Here is a 16,805-nt window from a genome sequence, read left to right on the forward strand (position 1 = left end):
AGTTATTTATTTAAAAAAGAAGTGAAAGTATACGTTTTAAAAACGTGAAAGACATTTCTAGGTAATTTATTGCGTGCTTAGACTATATAGCAACAAAAATTATTATTGTAAATCTTAGTTAAGAAAAATAGTAAAGATTAAGTGGCTTTTGAAAAATTATCGCTGGCCATTTTCGATTTATTAGTTTTCTAATAAAAAACTGCTTTGGTTACCCTGACAACTGGTGAACTAATTAAACTGTTTTTTCGTTAGCACATGCCAAGCAGATTGTTTGAAGTAACTGATAAAGTTTATAAAACACTTAATTATGGAGGTGCTCGAAGAGGGAAATTTAATGGACAGAGTGCCTATTTTATTACAGCGTGATCTTGAGTTTTACCAGGTAAGAACCAATAAGGTTACCTTGGTCGACCATTACATAACTCCTCTCCAATAAACAGACACATCAACGGGTGCTTCAGGAACCAATTTGCTCAGGAGTTGTGGGTGGAAAACTGGATTTTCCACGTTACGCTTCCTTTGCAGCTATTAAATTAATAAGATGGTATGTACTTACACCTGTTACTAGTAAAAGGGTATACTAGATTCGTTGGAAAGTATGGAACAGATGGATGAAAGAGTTTCCTACCCTATAAAGTATATATATTCTTGATCAGGATCACTAGCCGAGCCGATCTGGCCATGTCCATCTGTCATTCTGCCCGTATGAACGCCGTGATCTCGAGAACGATACAAGCTATATATAGGGATTATGCTTGTTTTAGCAAAGTGCCACGCGCTTAAGCCTCCCAAAACTGTGGCTCCCAGAGCTTAAATAGTAAAATAAAAATATTAACTGAAATGTATTCCTCTCTATCTATCTATTGACCCAAAAAAAAATGTTGCTCGATCACTCTAAGGCCCACAAACCGACCACAAACCGACCACAAACCTCAAAAAATCTTTCATGTGAACGCTTATATATCGGAAGCTATAAAATTAAGAACGTTTTCGATGAATCGAATAGATTATAGACATTCTAGCGGATCGCAAAAATATTTCAGCAGGGTGCATTCCCACTCTGACGCCAACAAAGAGCCCAAAATTGTGGCACCCACATTTTCAAAGACTAAAATTTAAAATACATTTTGTTTTATTACGCTACCGGCACACATAAAATGTTCAAATCGGACCATTCGTAAATAAGTAATAAGTTTACGCCCGTATCTAGTCAGAACATCGTCAATTGCCAAGTAAAAATCCGTCTAGTGCTGTTAAACCAAATACGATTTTTCGCTTCTTTTGCAGAGATTATGACTTAAATATGCAATTTTTAGAATGTAGACCAACAAAGAGTGTATTTTTCCCATACGATTAGGGTATATTTGATTGTTTCAATTCCGTTTTGTATTAAATCGAAGTACTGGAAGGTGGCTAGTCAGTGGAGGCTCGTCAATACTATCATTAGTATTTTGAGAGTTCACCACCATACCGATCCATTGGTAAAGGCTCACCACGACGGTGTAAGCTCGCGAGATTGAGCAATTTGTCTCGATTAAGTTTGCGATTCCAAACTGAACGGTCCAGTTTGGTCCAATGTAGTTTATTTGGTGGGTTGGGGCAGAACCGGAGGGTTCTTGGCAGGGCTCAAGATCCTTCTTACCGGCACAAAACTAGCTTCTGTCAAGACTTCCGCAAGCCTGGGGCATCCGGTCCACAGTTTGGGAGCTTGGCTTTCTATCCCAGTACATCCATGCTGTTCTGGTGAAGTAATCCAACTCATCAGCCAAAGTCTGCATTCGCGAATCCAAGAGAATGCACACGGGTCTTATGTGTTCTTTGTACTCTACATACCGGATCAGTTTTACTAGGCCGATGCTATTGGCTTGCGATTCCGGGTTAAAATTGCGGTTCTTTATGAATGCAGATACCGTGTAGTCTTCTGCCACCTCAGAACCTACTCTTCCGTATTCCCCAAGCGAACTTTTAAGAATCCACCAGCATCTCCGCAATGGGCAGCGGTCAGAATAAACCGTTCGTGGATCAGGGTTCCTAAGCAAACGATTCGTCCAGAATAATGCAAGACGGCCGTCCAGGGACCCACTGCATTTGGGTCCAGTCCTTCCCTGCTATGTCCACAGAAGTTCTCCAAAAATTGAGTGGATCCTGACCTCAAACAGCAAACCAATAGGCTAACAAGCAATGTGAGGATAGTTAACTTGCAGTGCATTGTAATCGAATCAACGTCTGCTTAGTAAAGTTGATTCTACTCTGAAATTCTTTATAAATGCTTCTTAGACTCGGTTCAAACGTAACAGTCGCCTTTGTCCCAAATCCATTCTTTCTGGAATTTATTTTATATAGTAACGTTTCATAGTATCGAACGACTATATAAGTACCCATCAGTCATTGTTATAAAGCGATTTTACTAGACTTTCAACTATAAACTCACCTTTCCAACATATAATGTAAAATGAGCTGATATCTCTGCAGGTTTCCCAGAACATCATAATGCGGTTCTTGGCGCACTAATGAATAAGTTGTAGATGTGTATATACTCGTTAACCGTAGAGTAAGGTTAAAACATATATGCCAACAAAATCGTGTTGTATCGTTGAAAAACTGTCAGGATCAGTCAAGATTCAGGATTCATGCCACGGGGGGACTTTAAATGGCTGCAGCAAGTAGATAATATCGGACGCTCTTTGATCAAATAATTATAATGTAATTGCTCTAGGGCTTTCAAATTACAGTACTCGGATCGGATCTTAAAAGTAATTCGAGGGGAAATTATTTATTTAACATATATCTTCTACAAACTAATATAGGTTGAGTATATTATATTATTTAATCACAAAATTTTACATTTTCTTAGGTGGGAAGATGAGTACTTTGCCTCTTACCGGAAGCCCTCTGGTCTGTTGCACACCGAAAAGGAAATGAATGAAGGAGATTTTGTAAGTTTTTATTATTACATGCATTTAAATATTTCTTTATCAAAAGCTCTTTCTACCCTAGTCAAGTGTCACCGTGAAGACCTCCGATCCGGATAAGTTTGTGCAGCTAGTGACCAAATCCGCTGACTTACTTCTGGAGCACATTCATCGGCTCTCACAGGAGTCCCTGGATCATGCCGACTTATCTGTGCTCACTGCCACAATTGGAGCTGCATCACTGGTTAAGAACTCCCTGAGTGTTTACATGCAAGCGGCCACCACAACTATATGTCCACCCAAAGGCGATGAAAAGGGAGGAGCTCTGAAGCTCAGTTTTAAGCAATATTCGCAGATGTCAGAGGCTTTGGCTGAACGACTCCTGGATCTCCACTGCCGATTGCTGTTACTCTATATAATGCAGGATGCGGACTGCCTGCACTGGGAGGATACGCAACCGTTTTTCGAGTCAGAAAGGGGATCCTATACCGTTCAGATGTGGTGGCATTACATGAGGGGCTCCAAAACCGATCTGTGGAACTCGGTGCCCCCGAAAATGGCCCAAAAGATATTCGCCGGAATGCTGAACGAAACGCTTAGTGTACTGACTGTACGATACACCCAGATAGTAACTAGTGTGGCTCGGTCCACACTCCATCTGGTGGATATTTGCAATATGCTGCTCTGCATCGCGGAGCTATTGCCCCATATTTGTGAGAGTGGTGAGGCCTACGTGGGCCTGCAGCTCAGTAACCAGAGTGTTATTATAAGGGACATTCACGCCAAGTGCAGGGAGCTCTTCTACTGCCTCCTCCTGAGGGGTTCTCCATTGGGTGTGCTTTCAAAGGTACGGCAAATAGGTTTAATAAGTTGGAGCATTGAAAACGTATATATAAAATTAATTTCTGAAAAAATCTTAGAAGATGTTTTCTGATTATATGGGTGTACTTCAAATCTTTTTAGGTTTTCCGCAAAGGCTTGGACAACATGGAAATGTTTAGCTCTCGCCACGGCTTGCCAAGTGCTTGGACCATTTTTGCACTTCCCAGATATTTTCCCAAGGAACAGTCGTGTCAATGGGTCACCGAATTCTCCGATCTTTCAACCAACACGGCTATTTCATTGGATTTGAGGGTCTTACTGGCCTTTCCAGAGGCAGATTGGTCTTACCTGTTGAAAATTCTTTTGATGAGAGATGCCTATCTCACGGGCATTATAATGCGCCACTTGATGCAGTACTTACCCTCTTCGGAAAACTTTAAAAACGTAGCAAAGATATCATTTACCAGCGCAGAGGGTGCCCCTCAAAAGTGCGAGGCATTTTTGTGTCGCGGGGAGTGCTTCAATGTCACCGACTCTATAGCAGGGGATATAGGTGAGATATTTATATGAAATATATAACAATATAACATTATAAATATATAAAGTGGAATATAGACTTATTACTTCAATTTCTTTCTATCCAGATCCCGTGGGTCAATCGAACTATCAGATAGTCCTCTCTCTAACCTATTTAGTGGTAGCTGTTGGCAAGGCGGTGGACATTAAGTCCTGTCTGATTAAAACCCTGGAGGAACACGCGATCGCAGGTTGGAGCGACTGCTTGGACAAAAGACAGGTGTGGAACCAGAAGAGAACTCCCTGGTTGGAGGCCATCATGCACTTCGTATACCCTGTTCTCGATTGTGTGGTGGACATGTTGGTCAATGCCGTGGAAAATGGAGCGAGCATGTACCAGGCGATGTCCTTAGCTCTAACGTGTGTCTCCGAAATCTGGGACTGCCTTCCCGAGGGTCTGTACAAAATCGCCTCCTTGCTTCAGGACATCATACCAGTCTCGACAAGGCCATTGGGGGATTCCGTGCTTTTGCAGGTCGTTTTTGCAGCACTCTATACAGAACTGGTCAAAACAGCAGAGACTTATGAACAGGGTGAGTTAATAGTACATATACAATTTTAAAAAATATTTTAGATTATTTTTGAATTGTCTGTTCATATTTAAATTTAACCAGCTAAAAATGAGGACAAGGCCGCCATTTGTTATTCCATATCGGAGGCCATTTGCTCAATTGACGAGGACGACAAACATACGGATCAAATAGAGCTATTTCTTAAACAGGCCAAGGAGAGTATTAACTTGGACACGGATTTCGGAGGAACACCAGGGGGCAATAACCGCGGGGCTGGAGGAATGAGTGCTGTAAGTACGATCAAAATGGATGACTTGGCCCTGACAAATGCAGAATCGGATCGCCTGAGCCACAGTCCCCCAAATAATTACGCCATGGAACTGGATGTGGGAATCGCAGATTATATAGCCGAAGTCGTTGTCAGCGATGTTTTGACCACAAATATAGGCAAGCAGGCCCTGAAAGTGGTTTATAACTATTTGAAATTCAACAAGGACTGGTTGCTTGAGCAGTTGGGAACGGGTGACAATGATCCGAGTCCTTTTCAAGGCATCCAGGGTCAGAACATCAAGGAGGCCAAGACCTCGGTTCTGAGGTCCATGTTCTTCATTGGGAACACCCCCTTCGACCAGCTGCTCACGGGCTCTTTGAAAATCGACTACGTTAGCTGGCTGCAGATGCCGTTGTCCTTGAATCCGGAAAGGACCTGGCTGCATTTAACCCGACGCTGCGACTTCCAAGAGGATGCCAAGCTGTCGCTGCCCGAGGTGGCCATGGTGGCCGGGATTACCAAGATAATGAAGCGGCGCAAGGAGTTTCCCAAGTGAGCTTCGCGGGAAGCATCATTAGCATTACATGCACTCAAAGAAAATATAGTACTCTATGCAAGGGTTAAAATTATCATCAAAACAAGGAAGGTGTAAAAAAGAATCAAAAATGATTTACAGGAACGAAGTAAAAGGGCTTTGTGTTAGAAAAATATTTTAATTTTCGGTAAAGGGAAAATTGTAGAATGTTGTATTATAACATCAAACGGGGCATGGAAGTTGTGAAATAAATAATATAAAATATATTTTTGACCATACAATAAAATAATATCATATTTGAGTAAACATTTTGTTGAACCTCTTATAAAACATATACATAAAACAAAAAACGCGTTGATTTTAGATCTTATTTTTATAATTGTTTGTTACTATATAAATTAATCATATCAGATATTAGAAAACAGCAATCGCACGTTTAAAAAACCCTGTAACTGCAGGAAACGTTGTCAAGGACGATTGTTTCGTTACTAGGAAGTTTACGGAAATTAAATTTTCTGAGTGTGGGGTAGCTGTGAATTATGTTGTAGATGGCGGCGACAGTAGAGAGTTTCCTCGCGGGGCGGCTTCCCACTTTGGATGTCATTAACGCCGCATAATGCAAACAAGTCTGACGATAGGCACCTTAGCAAATGCACAGCACAATAAGCGGAGGGGCTAAAAAAATGTACTGCTGCTCCCCCCGAGTTTTTCCCCCGTTTAATATATGAGGTTGAGGGCGGTGTGGCAGCCGAAAATGTTTTTGTCCACACTCTGCGTACTCGCCTGCCACTTGGCAATTGCTCAGCTTTGCTCCTGGTCGTCTTTGAGCTGCTTTTCGCCTCCCGCCACTCCGCCCCTCATTCAGCCAGTTATGAAAATTACCGAAACGTGGCCAAGGACGGGTGAGGGGCTCCTCAGAATGGCAGGACCAGCAGGACGAGGGCACGCACACACAGGACCACACCAGCGGCAGCAGTGGCAACAACATGAGGGGCATCACACACAGGACAACGTGACAAATAAAATCAGCTAGCATTGCACACTGGTCCAAATGCCAAAAATTTTGGCAGAAATTCGAAAAAAGGAGTTACAGACCTGAAACTTGGTAGGCAATATTGTCATAGTATATGTTAAGCCTGAGAAAAAGTTTAGTCCGATTGGACCACGCCCTCTACGCCGCCCCATATAAGTTAATGTCCTTGAAAACTATAAATTCGAGTATATTTAAATCCGGTACATTGTCCAACAAAACTTGAACGTATATATAACTTTTTGAATAAACAATCTGACAATTCATTTCTCCCACCCCTTACCACTCTCCCACCAGACTCCCACCCCCAAAAATATTTAGCTTCCCAAAAAAAAAATATGTAAAACATCAATTAATATACATATATGTTATTTCTTTTAGTAAGGCATTTTTTAATATGATTTTTTTTTTATTATTTTGTTAATCATTTTCCACATCTAAATCGAAAGAATATATATCGATACATTCAGATGTGTCCAAGTCATCTTCCTTATCGTCATCATCTGCATTGACATTATTAAATAGGAAATTTACATTTGGAGCTCTTAAAAGCTCAAGAACTTCTGCTGGATAAGTGTGTTTTTTATTTTGCAACAGCCTTTGTTGAATATAAATGCTGGAAACCAGGGGATCCGATGAATCTAGCGCTCGGCAAAAAACGTCTGTCATGGTATTTATACGACTATTTTGTCTTGCATGTGAACGTCTATCTTTTTTATAAAACTTATTTCGGGCTTCCGATGCATTTTCAGCTAGGCAACCAAGTGGAAGGGAGGATGCGGCTATGATCTGAGCACCATGAGCAAGTACTTTATGTACCGTAGCTGACATTGGGTACCAAGGATACTTTTCCATGTATAAAGAGCCAGCTTTTTTACAGAAATTTTTAAATTTTTGAACATCAATTTCGAAGTTGCATGAAATGGTGATTAATATAATATAGAAGTCTCTTAAAACCTCCGGGTCGAAGCCAAGTATTGACGCAAATGTGTCGGTATTCAAAAATGCTTTTCTTGCTGTGTTCCCATCGTTTGTACTGCCGCTTCCGTTTGCCTTGGGCTTATCGACATGAAGTCCAAGAACCGCCCATAATTTGCCTTGAATTTCCACTTTCCGCGCAGACATTTTTTCTTTGTCTTCAGGGCCACGTACTTGCCATTTATTGATACCAATCCTATATCCAATTTTAAGAACAAATTCGAAAAACCGAATCCACGCGTGTAGAGGACTTACTCCGTATTCTAGCGCTTGTGGGCTTTTTGGAATAAAGTTATCCGACTCCAGATCAGTTATTGTCATAAATTGCATAGGCTTAGCTCCACAGATTGGGCAAGACTGGGTTGAATTAGTTCCAGTTAAGATATTCAGGACTTTTCCGTCAATTAAAGTCATTTTCAGCTCAAAACTTATGGTATAGCTTTGTTTGTTCGCATCTTCATATACCATCGGCAATAAATTTTGAATTTCCAAGTCCAAGTTTGCTTTCTCTTTTAATATATGAGTCTTTGTTTCTTTAACGAACTCAATTTTAAGAGGCCTGCAAAATCGCACAGACTGCGGAGAGCGGTTCATCCAAATAACTCGACCTATCGAATCAACTAATTTTAGCGGGATTAGGGTTGTTACAAACAAAGACTGATCCAACGTGTCAGATGCATCCAATACGAAATTTTGTTTATAGAGACTTTGCCCAGTCGAACCGTCAAATCCATAACTAGCAATTAGTTTCATTTCAGAAATATCAGCATATATATTAAGCACTTCGCTTTGTAACAACATTATGCGTTCGACTATGTGCTTCAACAAGTTTTGTAAAGGAACAGACGCGACTGACTCTGTAATACATATTCCTTTAGGTCTACATTTTTCTTTTGCTGCAATCACTTTATTGTAGCTCGGATAAATGTCGCAATTCCGGTTTTTGCTATGTTGTCTTATGTTCATATATTGTCTTTTAGTAAAGCTGTTTTCTATTAGAAAATCTAAGGCTTCTTCTGGAGTATAAGGTACACGTTTAGCTTCCTTTTTTTCTTCTTCCACGTTTTTTAAATGCGCCTTCTTTGCAGCGACCGCTGCAGCATGGACAAGAAGATTTGCATTATTGCCATTGTCTGCCGAAACCTCTGCTGCTAATTTGCGCTTTAAGCGAGAACTACCATCGTCGTAGCATAACCGTGGACGTCCAACAGTTTTGGCGGATTCATCAACAAAGTTACATGCTTTTAATTGTAGTTGCATACGTGATGAAAGCCAACTTTGATGTTTCGTTTTAAATCTTGTAACCATTCGATTACATTTGTTTAAATGAAAATTTACATAAGCAACAAAGTTCTTAATTTTCTTTCGAATTGACTCCTCCATGATTTGGTTAAGCTTCCTGTGACTTTGCTGCAGCACAAAATTAGCGAGGCCTTCGGTTTGCCGATTATTTGCTAGCCAAAATTCAAGCATTTCAGCGTGACTCATGTCAATGTTGTCTGGAAAAAGTCAATTTTCAGGAAAACGGGCAAAAACGGGTCAATAAGATTAATATCCTCGTATTATATACATATTGAAGAACCACATGGTGTTAATAGTTACGACAATCCACGACAATCCAACATACTTTTATTCCACGAAACACAACAAGTTTGAGGTTAGAATCGCTAAAAACATCACTTTATAAAAACACATATAAACAAAGACACACCACATAAAACAAGTATTGCGTGATAACAATTATATTATAAATACCTTCAACTTCGTTTTCCATTTTAATTTGATTAAATATTCGAGGAATAACACAAAATACACCAGTTTCAAATGTGCTCTTATTTGCAAAGCATTCACAATCAAAGTTTGTGGTAAATGATCAGCTGACTTCCAGGGCTGCACAAATTTGCAGTGCTTCGATTTCAACAATACGACTATGCTTTTTAACTGCCCTAGTTAATATTCTATTGCAATAAAATATTATTTTTGCAAAACTCTTAAAAAAAAAATTTGAATTTCTGCCAAAATTTTTGGCATTTGGACCAGTGTGCATTGGTAGGAAGAACTGCAGGTCCTTAAAGACTAGGCCAATGCCCTACGCTCCGAGTTAAAAACATTTTCAAATGGCCTTCCATATTAGTACTTAAATAACATTCTATAAATAACTTATGGCGAGTATAGTTATGTTTATTAGACATTCAACCCCAAAATTTAACAAAGGGTTACACCAAGTTCACACTAGAGTATTGGGACTTGGCATGCAGATTCTTGGGATTCCTGTGCAGCGCAAGTTTTTTTCAACAGGGTGCCAAGCCCACTCTAACGCCCACAAACGACTAAACACTAAAACCAGTCTAGCGCCCATATTTTTTTAATTTTTTGTACAAATTTAAATGAGGTTTTGTTCGTATTATCAATATCTATCTATATGCAAAATTATTGATATCGGACCATTTGTTTAAAAATTATAGCCAAATAATAATCAATATTTTGCAATTCAATCAAGCCACTAGGTGCGATATAGGCTAGTTGGAGCTGTAGGCCAAGTGGCGCTATAGAAGAAGAAGATAGGTGGCGCTATAGAATAGATGTGTTATTAAAAAAAGCAGAGTTGCTTTAAGCATATCTCCAACCCTCTCGCACTCCCTTAAGCTGAGTATCAAAGTATCTGATAATAGAGGCCATCGATTGTACAGTTTTCGCTTTTTTTTTTAAATTAATGAAACAATGTTGTTTTTTTGTAACTTAATCGTATTATTATATTCTCTTTACAAAAAGTATTCAAATGGGTACACCTTTAAAATGTAACTACTTGGGTCAATGCAACAGATATTACTTAATAGAAACTTATTTTATTTGAAAAAAAAAATTTTAAAAAATAAGACCAAGAATTAAATTAGTCCAACAAAAAATCTAAATTGTGAAATCTGCTATTATATTATAGTATTTTGGGCATAGTTCTTATAAATTCTATTATAGTATTTAAAAATAAATTTATTCCAAAGTAATTTTTATAAATATCAATCAACCTACTAGGCATTCTTAGGAACATTACGACTTTATATATAAGCAATTTTTAGTGTCAAAGACAACGTAGCAATTAAAAATGTCTCTAAAAACCACCGAAAATATTTGCGGTTTCCATAAATCTCGGCATAAAAAGCGAGCTTTTTGCGAAAGCATTTAAATAGAAATAAACACGAGCGTCCCCTCGCAACAAATCAACCCACCAGTTTCGAATGCAGCGCCCCATTGGCTGGCGCTTGGCTACAAAGTCAGTGGCAGTAGGAAAGCAGCCTCAGCGGCGACTCTGGATCCTGACTCCGGAATAGAAACGATTCCTTGCTGGGTCCTTTCATTCAGTCTCATTCAGCTGGCGCTGCTGGAAGCGTGCGGACGTTCGTTGTTTAGAGCTCGGTTATAAAGTCAAGTGGCAAAGTGGCACTTTACAAAAAAAACACACACAAAATTCAACGAAAATAAAAAATAAAATTTAAACCTTAAAAAAAACAGGGGCCACACAACGTGCGGGGGCAAAGTGCAAATGGTAACGGTAATTTGCAGACATTAGTTGGCACACACACAGGCACAAACGGACCGGTGATTAAATGCCGTGGGTGGAGAGGTGCGAAAAGTGTCACATTACGCATACGCAGCGTATGCCCGAGTTAAATGCTTAAATTTAAGAGCCCATCGAGCGTTCGAGTTTGAATTGAAAATGTTTGTCGCAAACTTATTTGGCCACTTGGTATGCCGAGCACGTAGTGAATTTTTGTGATGTGGATACGGCTCTTTGATTGTTTTATTAGCGATTCCTTTGAACAGTAGCATAACCAGAACCGGATAAAAGTATTTAGAGAAATGTAGAGTGAATATAAAAATATGTAACACAAATAAAAATGAAAAACTGAATGTGTTATAAGTGTTCAATAAATAAACAGTGCAAGTACAGGAATTTAAAAGTTGTATTTTACCCAACTAAACAAAATATAAGCATTTAAAACAACCCATAACCAAGAATACCTTGTTGCTTGGCCCATTAGTTGACTTAATAAGCAACTTTTGAGCTGTAACTTTGAAGACCCGAGTGCAAGAATTAAATTTTAAAACCTGTAATAGTTCATCTAGTTAAATATTTACACAAGTTAGCCATGAGTCAAATGCAACTGCAAACGCAGCGCGTTCGCCGCGGACGTCACCATCACCGTCATCAGTCCGCAGAGCCCTGCGAGTGTTTACGTCCTGTGATAAGGGTTTTTGGTCTGCTGACTTCATTCGGTAAGCTCAAGTGCCCGGGAATCCATGCCAGGGAAATGAAACTCCTCGGTGCCCAGGTGACCCCCCGTCTCGAGATAATGCCAATCACGATATGGGGCTATGATGATGCATGTGCACGAATATATGAGTAGAAATATGCATATGCAGGGCTTTTCTGGCCCTTTTCGGAATGTTTACCCTTGACAAATCGTAGGAAATGCTTGTGCATAGAGACCGTAGCCTCAGGATTTGTTGAGTGCTGTGGCTTATTTTATTTCTTGGCACTGAATGGGAATTGTATGGCTAAGATGCTGAATAGGGACATGTTGTTATTGGCTGCCTTCATTGTTCCTTTCAATACAAAATTTTCATCGTACACAAAAGTTATGCATTTGCTTGGGCAGACCGAGGAACATAAATTCAGATAAAAGACAGAGCAAATAATCGTATAAGCACTGATGCATTTTAAGCATGATACAAAATAATAAACCTTTTTTGAGTAATTATCTTTAACAATTTGATTTGTATTTAAAGGCTGGCTTGCATATGGCAATAAATTCTGATGAAGATAACATTTTGGTTTAGTTTAAAATAGCATTCCGTGAAATATTCATTTACATATTTTTTCTCGACAATTTTGTACAATTTAATTATGAATTATTCGTTGAAGCCAGCTTTGCGTTGTGTTATTTCTGGTAAAGTAGAGACAATAGTTTTTGTATTGCAAGCTGAATTTGTGTGGCATTTGTGTGTGAATTCAACAAGGCAAATTTAATTTATTTAACAAGCCTAGAAAAATAATAGATTGACGATGTAAAATAGTAGATAAAAAAGTAGATGTAATTAATAATACAAATTTGTGTTCATGAAACCAATATTGAATGCCTTTTTTCACTCTTTAATTTTTTTTTCATACTGCATTCCGCATTCCAAACTAAAGAAATCCAATCAAATTTTTTCGTCGCACTTTTCCGTCCATCTGCTGCAGTTATCAAAGTTGGCTTAAACGCTTATCACGGCCAATCATAACGATTTTCCGGCACCATCCGACATTTCCCTAATGCGCTTAAAATAGTGCACCCTCGTTTTTTAGAATTTGATAAATGGCCGGCTGCAGCATAACAAAAACTTTGGGTCAAGTTCAAACTAATTTCTTTGCAAATTGTTTTGGGGTCTATTATGGATGCAGTGGCACGCAGAAAAACAAAGTATAAAATCTTGATGTAGTTCATAAACCCCGCAGAATCGAGCAGAAAGAAGGGGGTTCCAGAGAAAATTCTCCGGCAGAGCCATTAACAAGGCATTGGCCTCAGTGCAGCTTGCAGCTCACAACTCGCATCCTGTGCCAAGAGCAGAACTTCCCCGTCCCGATTTTCCCCCTATCAGCAACTTTTCCATACGGTCGACAATGAGCTTTGTTGTTAGCCTTTTGGCGCCAGCCATTCGCCAAGTTTTCCTTCTGCCCCGGTATCTATTTTCCCTCCATCGCTTTCAATTATCCAGATAATTTTTGCATGTTTTTTCGATTTCCGCTTTTTCGATTTTTTTCCGTTGACAGCATTTAATGTAATTGGTTTGGTTTCGGCTCTGCAGTTGTATTTAAATATGGGGCATATATCTAACTGGCTTAATCAGATTGGTTTTTCGCGGTTCGGCATAATAAAAACAACTTAATTAGATTGGGTTTTTATGGGGGTAATGGGCGTGGTGTTTCCTTTAGGCCATATCTTACACATTGGAAGTGGATTTCGTTGGGACAAAATGGGGGACCGTGCCCATAATGCGGTTAGAGTATGAATATTTTAGAGGGACGTTTGAGAAAAATTTAAAAGGGTGGTAAAAGCATATGTCAAATTTTGGGATGTTAATTCGTTAAGAATTTGAACATAAATCGCCTACAAGTGCATATTTAAATTCTACACTTATAATGAAAGCCAAATAGTTAATAAATTCAAGACAATAATTAAAATAGTTCATTTAATTGAATATTTTCTTATTTTGCAGAGGGTACCTAATGACCGTTCTACTGCATTGTTATATTATCTAAAAATAAATTTAAAAAATTATAAAAATAAGAAATTTATTTTAGACCGACTAAATATTTATATTTGCTGTCTAATAGATTTATATATTTCCCTTCACTCAGATAGGAAAAATTGGTTAAAATATTTCTACTTCTTACGAGTAAGTATATACCTGTTCCTCGAAGAGTAAAAGCGTATATGCAAATATAATACTTATATATATTAGATTCGTCGGAAAGTATGTAACAGATAGAAGGAATAGTTTCCGATCCTATAAAGTATATATATTCTTGATTTGGATCACCAGCCATGTCCGTCTGCCTGTCCGTATGAACGCTGAGATATCGGAAACTATAAAAGCTAGAAAGTTGGGATTAGGCATGCAGGTTCTAGAGATTCTTTCAAAATTCAAGTAACGCTAAAACCTGTTTAGTGCCCACCTTTTTGAAGATTTTGTTGAAGTGTAAATTGGATTTTGTTCTCATTATTAATTCTCATCTGCATGCAAAAAATTATTTAAATCGGACCAGTCATTAAAGATTACATTCAAATAAAGGAATAGACGCTTGGTGGCATGTTGGTGTGGTGTAAAATATTGGGAGCAGTCGCTTTGCTGCTTTGTATTTGATAATCGAGGCCATCTACTATTGCGATTTTTCTTTTTTTATTTATACAATTTTAATCACACCTTGGGTCTATAAATCTGCTTAAGTATTAATTTGCTTTCCTTTTAGTTTAATCTGAAATATTTTATTTATTTAACAACATTATTAGGAGTTTGACTCGAAAAATTACCTTTCAATGAAAGTGAGGTTCCAGCAAATAATTTTACTTTCGTCACAAACTTCTTGAACCCCTCTCGTTTCTTTTCATTGGTTTTGTATAACATTTTATGGCCCGAGCGTGGTAAACAAAAAAGGACCAACTCAATAAATATGCTTATAAATATATTTGCCTAGACAAAATCGCATTATTTTATAGGCTCGTTCAAGGATAACACTCCTCGTTCTAACCCGCAGACAAGACCCCCCGCACCGAAACTTTCTTAAGCCATTTTTCATTTCAGTTATCTGCGGCGTGGGCGTTGATGTCTACATGCATGGATATCGGGCCGGTCTTTATATAGTGTAAGCCAAAGGTCCAATATCCTCAAGAATTGTATTAATTTATGGTTAGTTTTTCAGCCGTGCTGGTAATGTTCATTGAGATCAAGTGGCTTGTAACTATTTTTCTGCAGCTTCAGTGCTCAGAGTGAGTATTTTAGAATATAAGAAAAATCTTTTAATTTGCTTTAAATTTTGTTCTCATTAAATATTTCACTTAACAAGTGATTACCTTAAGCAAATAAGGTCCAAAACGAAAAAAGATAATTCCGACAAGTTTCAGTTTATATTTCATTGCCCTTATAAGTAATGTAGGTATTATTTGTTCAGTTCCTGTGATTTCGTTTTAAGTAAAAGTAAACAATTTTAGCGAAATAAATAACTAATAAATACTTATATACTTATATTAATAAAATAAATAAAAAATAAATTAGTTCGATGGGAACTTTTTCCTTCACTTAGCTTTAAGTTTCTAACCAAAATTCTGTGGCAGGGTTTAATAATATATTCAGTCAAACCTCGAGAGCTCACATTTTTGACTGTGTCCTCTTAAGGACTAAGTAACAGTCTCCCATTGTAATGAATTAGTACTGTAAATATATCCATACACTTTCTTATTTATGGATTTAATTTGTTTCAGGGATAATTACCAGCGGAGATCCTGCAGCTGTTTGGCCTGCTGGCGTCTTTCAGCGATTTGTGGCGGTTGGCGACCCACTCCCGTTTATGCGGTCATCGGCATCTGCCTGATACTGTATCCCCACAATTTGTGGCTTAGTTATGTGGCCGGGATGTTCCTGATACTTCTTGGGGTCCTCAGGCTCTGCACGCTGTTCAGATTCAGCCCCTCAAAGGAAGAGGGCCTCCTGCCTCAGTGCGACTTTGAAAAGTGATGGCAGACAGCGAATATCTTTGTTATTTGTTTTTAATGACTGTTTACTTTGTGTTGATAGGGTCTCCAGCTTCGTGGATAATATGGAGGATGATTTCGCGGAGGTTAGTGCTTCCCAAGCGGCCTTGGATGACGAAGCGGAGGAGGAAGGCGACGACCACCCTGTCATAGATGATGATGTTTGCTAATAGTTAAGATAGCTTATTTGCCTAATGTAATGTGAGATTTTAAATTACTTAACAAATATCTATTGACAAAGAGGTTTCGATTTAAAATGACTTTCGTATTGTTTTTCTGTACTGGTGAGGATAGTGTTTGTTAAATAACGTTTACATTTCCGTTAAATTAGAAGGTTGATATCGCGTTGTCTTGTAGGTTGTACCCTCTCATGACTTAAGATCACTTAACGTGATTCAAGATAACATACATATTTTTTATACCCGTTACTCGTAGAGTAAAAGGGTATACTAGATTCGTCGGAAAGTATGTAACAGGCAGAAGGAAGCGTTTCCGACCCCACAAAGTATATATATTCTTGATCAGGATCACTAGCCGAGTCGATCTAGCCATGTCCGTCTGTCCGTCTGTCCGTCTGTCCGGATGAACGCTGAGATCTCGGAAACTATGGGAGCTAGGCTATTGAGATTTGGGGTGCAGATTCCTGAGCTTCTTACGCAGCGCAAGTTTGTTTCAGCACAGTGCCACGCCCACTCTAACGCCCACAAACCGCCCAAAACTGTGGCTCCTACAGTTTTGATGCTAGAATAAAAATTTTAACTGAAATGTATTGTTCTCATCAATACCTATCGATTGACCCAAAAAAAAGTTTGCCACGCCCACTTTAACGCCCACAAACCGCGAAAACCTGTGACGCCCACAATTTTCATGCTAGATAAAAA

General features: G+C 38.7%; 3 protein-coding genes and 2 long non-coding RNA genes across 8 annotated transcripts; 3 read left to right on the plus strand and 2 right to left on the minus strand.

Moving 5' to 3' along the window:
- Positions 1 to 231: 231 nt before the first annotated feature.
- LOC118877438 (uncharacterized) lies at positions 232 to 5,763 on the plus strand. The gene is made up of 7 exons (XM_036816255.3): positions 232 to 382; positions 441 to 544; positions 2,855 to 2,936; positions 2,998 to 3,759; positions 3,876 to 4,287; positions 4,379 to 4,843; positions 4,925 to 5,763. Exons 1-7 carry the CDS (start codon positions 308 to 310, stop codon positions 5,647 to 5,649), a joined length of 2,625 nt encoding a protein of 874 aa, XP_036672150.3. The 5' UTR covers positions 232 to 307; the 3' UTR covers positions 5,650 to 5,763.
- LOC118877539 (serine protease grass) lies at positions 1,374 to 2,209 on the minus strand. The gene is given in 2 exon segments (XM_036816595.3): positions 1,374 to 1,972; positions 1,975 to 2,209. Coding segments are annotated over 2 exon segments (834 nt in total).
- A 1,247-nt stretch (positions 5,764 to 7,010) lies between the features above and the next one.
- Positions 7,011 to 9,685, minus strand: LOC136117070 (uncharacterized). Of its 4 annotated transcripts, XR_011604030.1 has the most exons (3): positions 9,392 to 9,661; positions 8,463 to 9,135; positions 7,011 to 7,482 (listed from the first exon to the last, which is right to left on the minus strand). It is a non-coding gene; the product is annotated as an uncharacterized lncRNA (long non-coding RNA). The 4 variants fall into 4 exon arrangements; XR_010654288.2 differs by lacking the exon at positions 7,011 to 7,482 and having other exon boundaries at positions 8,465 to 9,135; positions 9,392 to 9,685; XR_011604032.1 differs by lacking the exon at positions 7,011 to 7,482 and having other exon boundaries at positions 8,465 to 9,303; positions 9,392 to 9,685.
- LOC136117069 (uncharacterized) lies at positions 7,187 to 8,986 on the plus strand. Its single transcript, XR_011604029.1, has 2 exons — positions 7,187 to 7,328; positions 7,411 to 8,986. It is a non-coding gene; the product is annotated as an uncharacterized lncRNA (long non-coding RNA).
- Positions 9,686 to 10,972: 1,287 nt separating the features above from the next.
- LOC118877354 (uncharacterized) lies at positions 10,973 to 16,251 on the plus strand. The gene is made up of 5 exons (XM_036815798.3): positions 10,973 to 11,908; positions 14,978 to 15,038; positions 15,088 to 15,162; positions 15,655 to 15,903; positions 15,968 to 16,251. The coding sequence occupies exons 1-5, from the start codon at positions 11,782 to 11,784 to the stop codon at positions 16,092 to 16,094; spliced, it is 639 nt and encodes a 212-aa protein (XP_036671693.3). The 5' UTR covers positions 10,973 to 11,781; the 3' UTR covers positions 16,095 to 16,251.
- The last annotated feature ends 554 nt before the right edge of the window (positions 16,252 to 16,805 follow it).

Source organism: Drosophila suzukii, chromosome 3 (assembly GCF_043229965.1).
Source record: "Drosophila suzukii chromosome 3, CBGP_Dsuzu_IsoJpt1.0, whole genome shotgun sequence".
Taxonomy (NCBI): Eukaryota; Metazoa; Arthropoda; class Insecta; order Diptera; family Drosophilidae; genus Drosophila; species Drosophila suzukii.

Coding starts and splice junctions, on each gene's coding strand:
- LOC118877438 (XM_036816255.3), top strand. CDS start 308: ATGGAGGTGCTCGAAGAGGGAAATTTAATGGACAGAGTGCCTATTTTA. Junction 4,288..4,378: donor CTCTATAGCAGGGGATATAG/GTGAGATATTTA, acceptor CTTTCTATCCAG/ATCCCGTGGGTCAATCGAAC. Junction 4,844..4,924: donor AGCAGAGACTTATGAACAGG/GTGAGTTAATAG, acceptor AAATTTAACCAG/CTAAAAATGAGGACAAGGCC.
- LOC118877354 (XM_036815798.3), top strand. CDS start 11,782: ATGAGTCAAATGCAACTGCAAACGCAGCGCGTTCGCCGCGGACGTCAC. Junction 11,909..14,977: donor TGGTCTGCTGACTTCATTCG/GTAAGCTCAAGT, acceptor TTTTCATTTCAG/TTATCTGCGGCGTGGGCGTT. Junction 15,039..15,087: donor CGGGCCGGTCTTTATATAGT/GTAAGCCAAAGG, acceptor ATTTATGGTTAG/TTTTTCAGCCGTGCTGGTAA.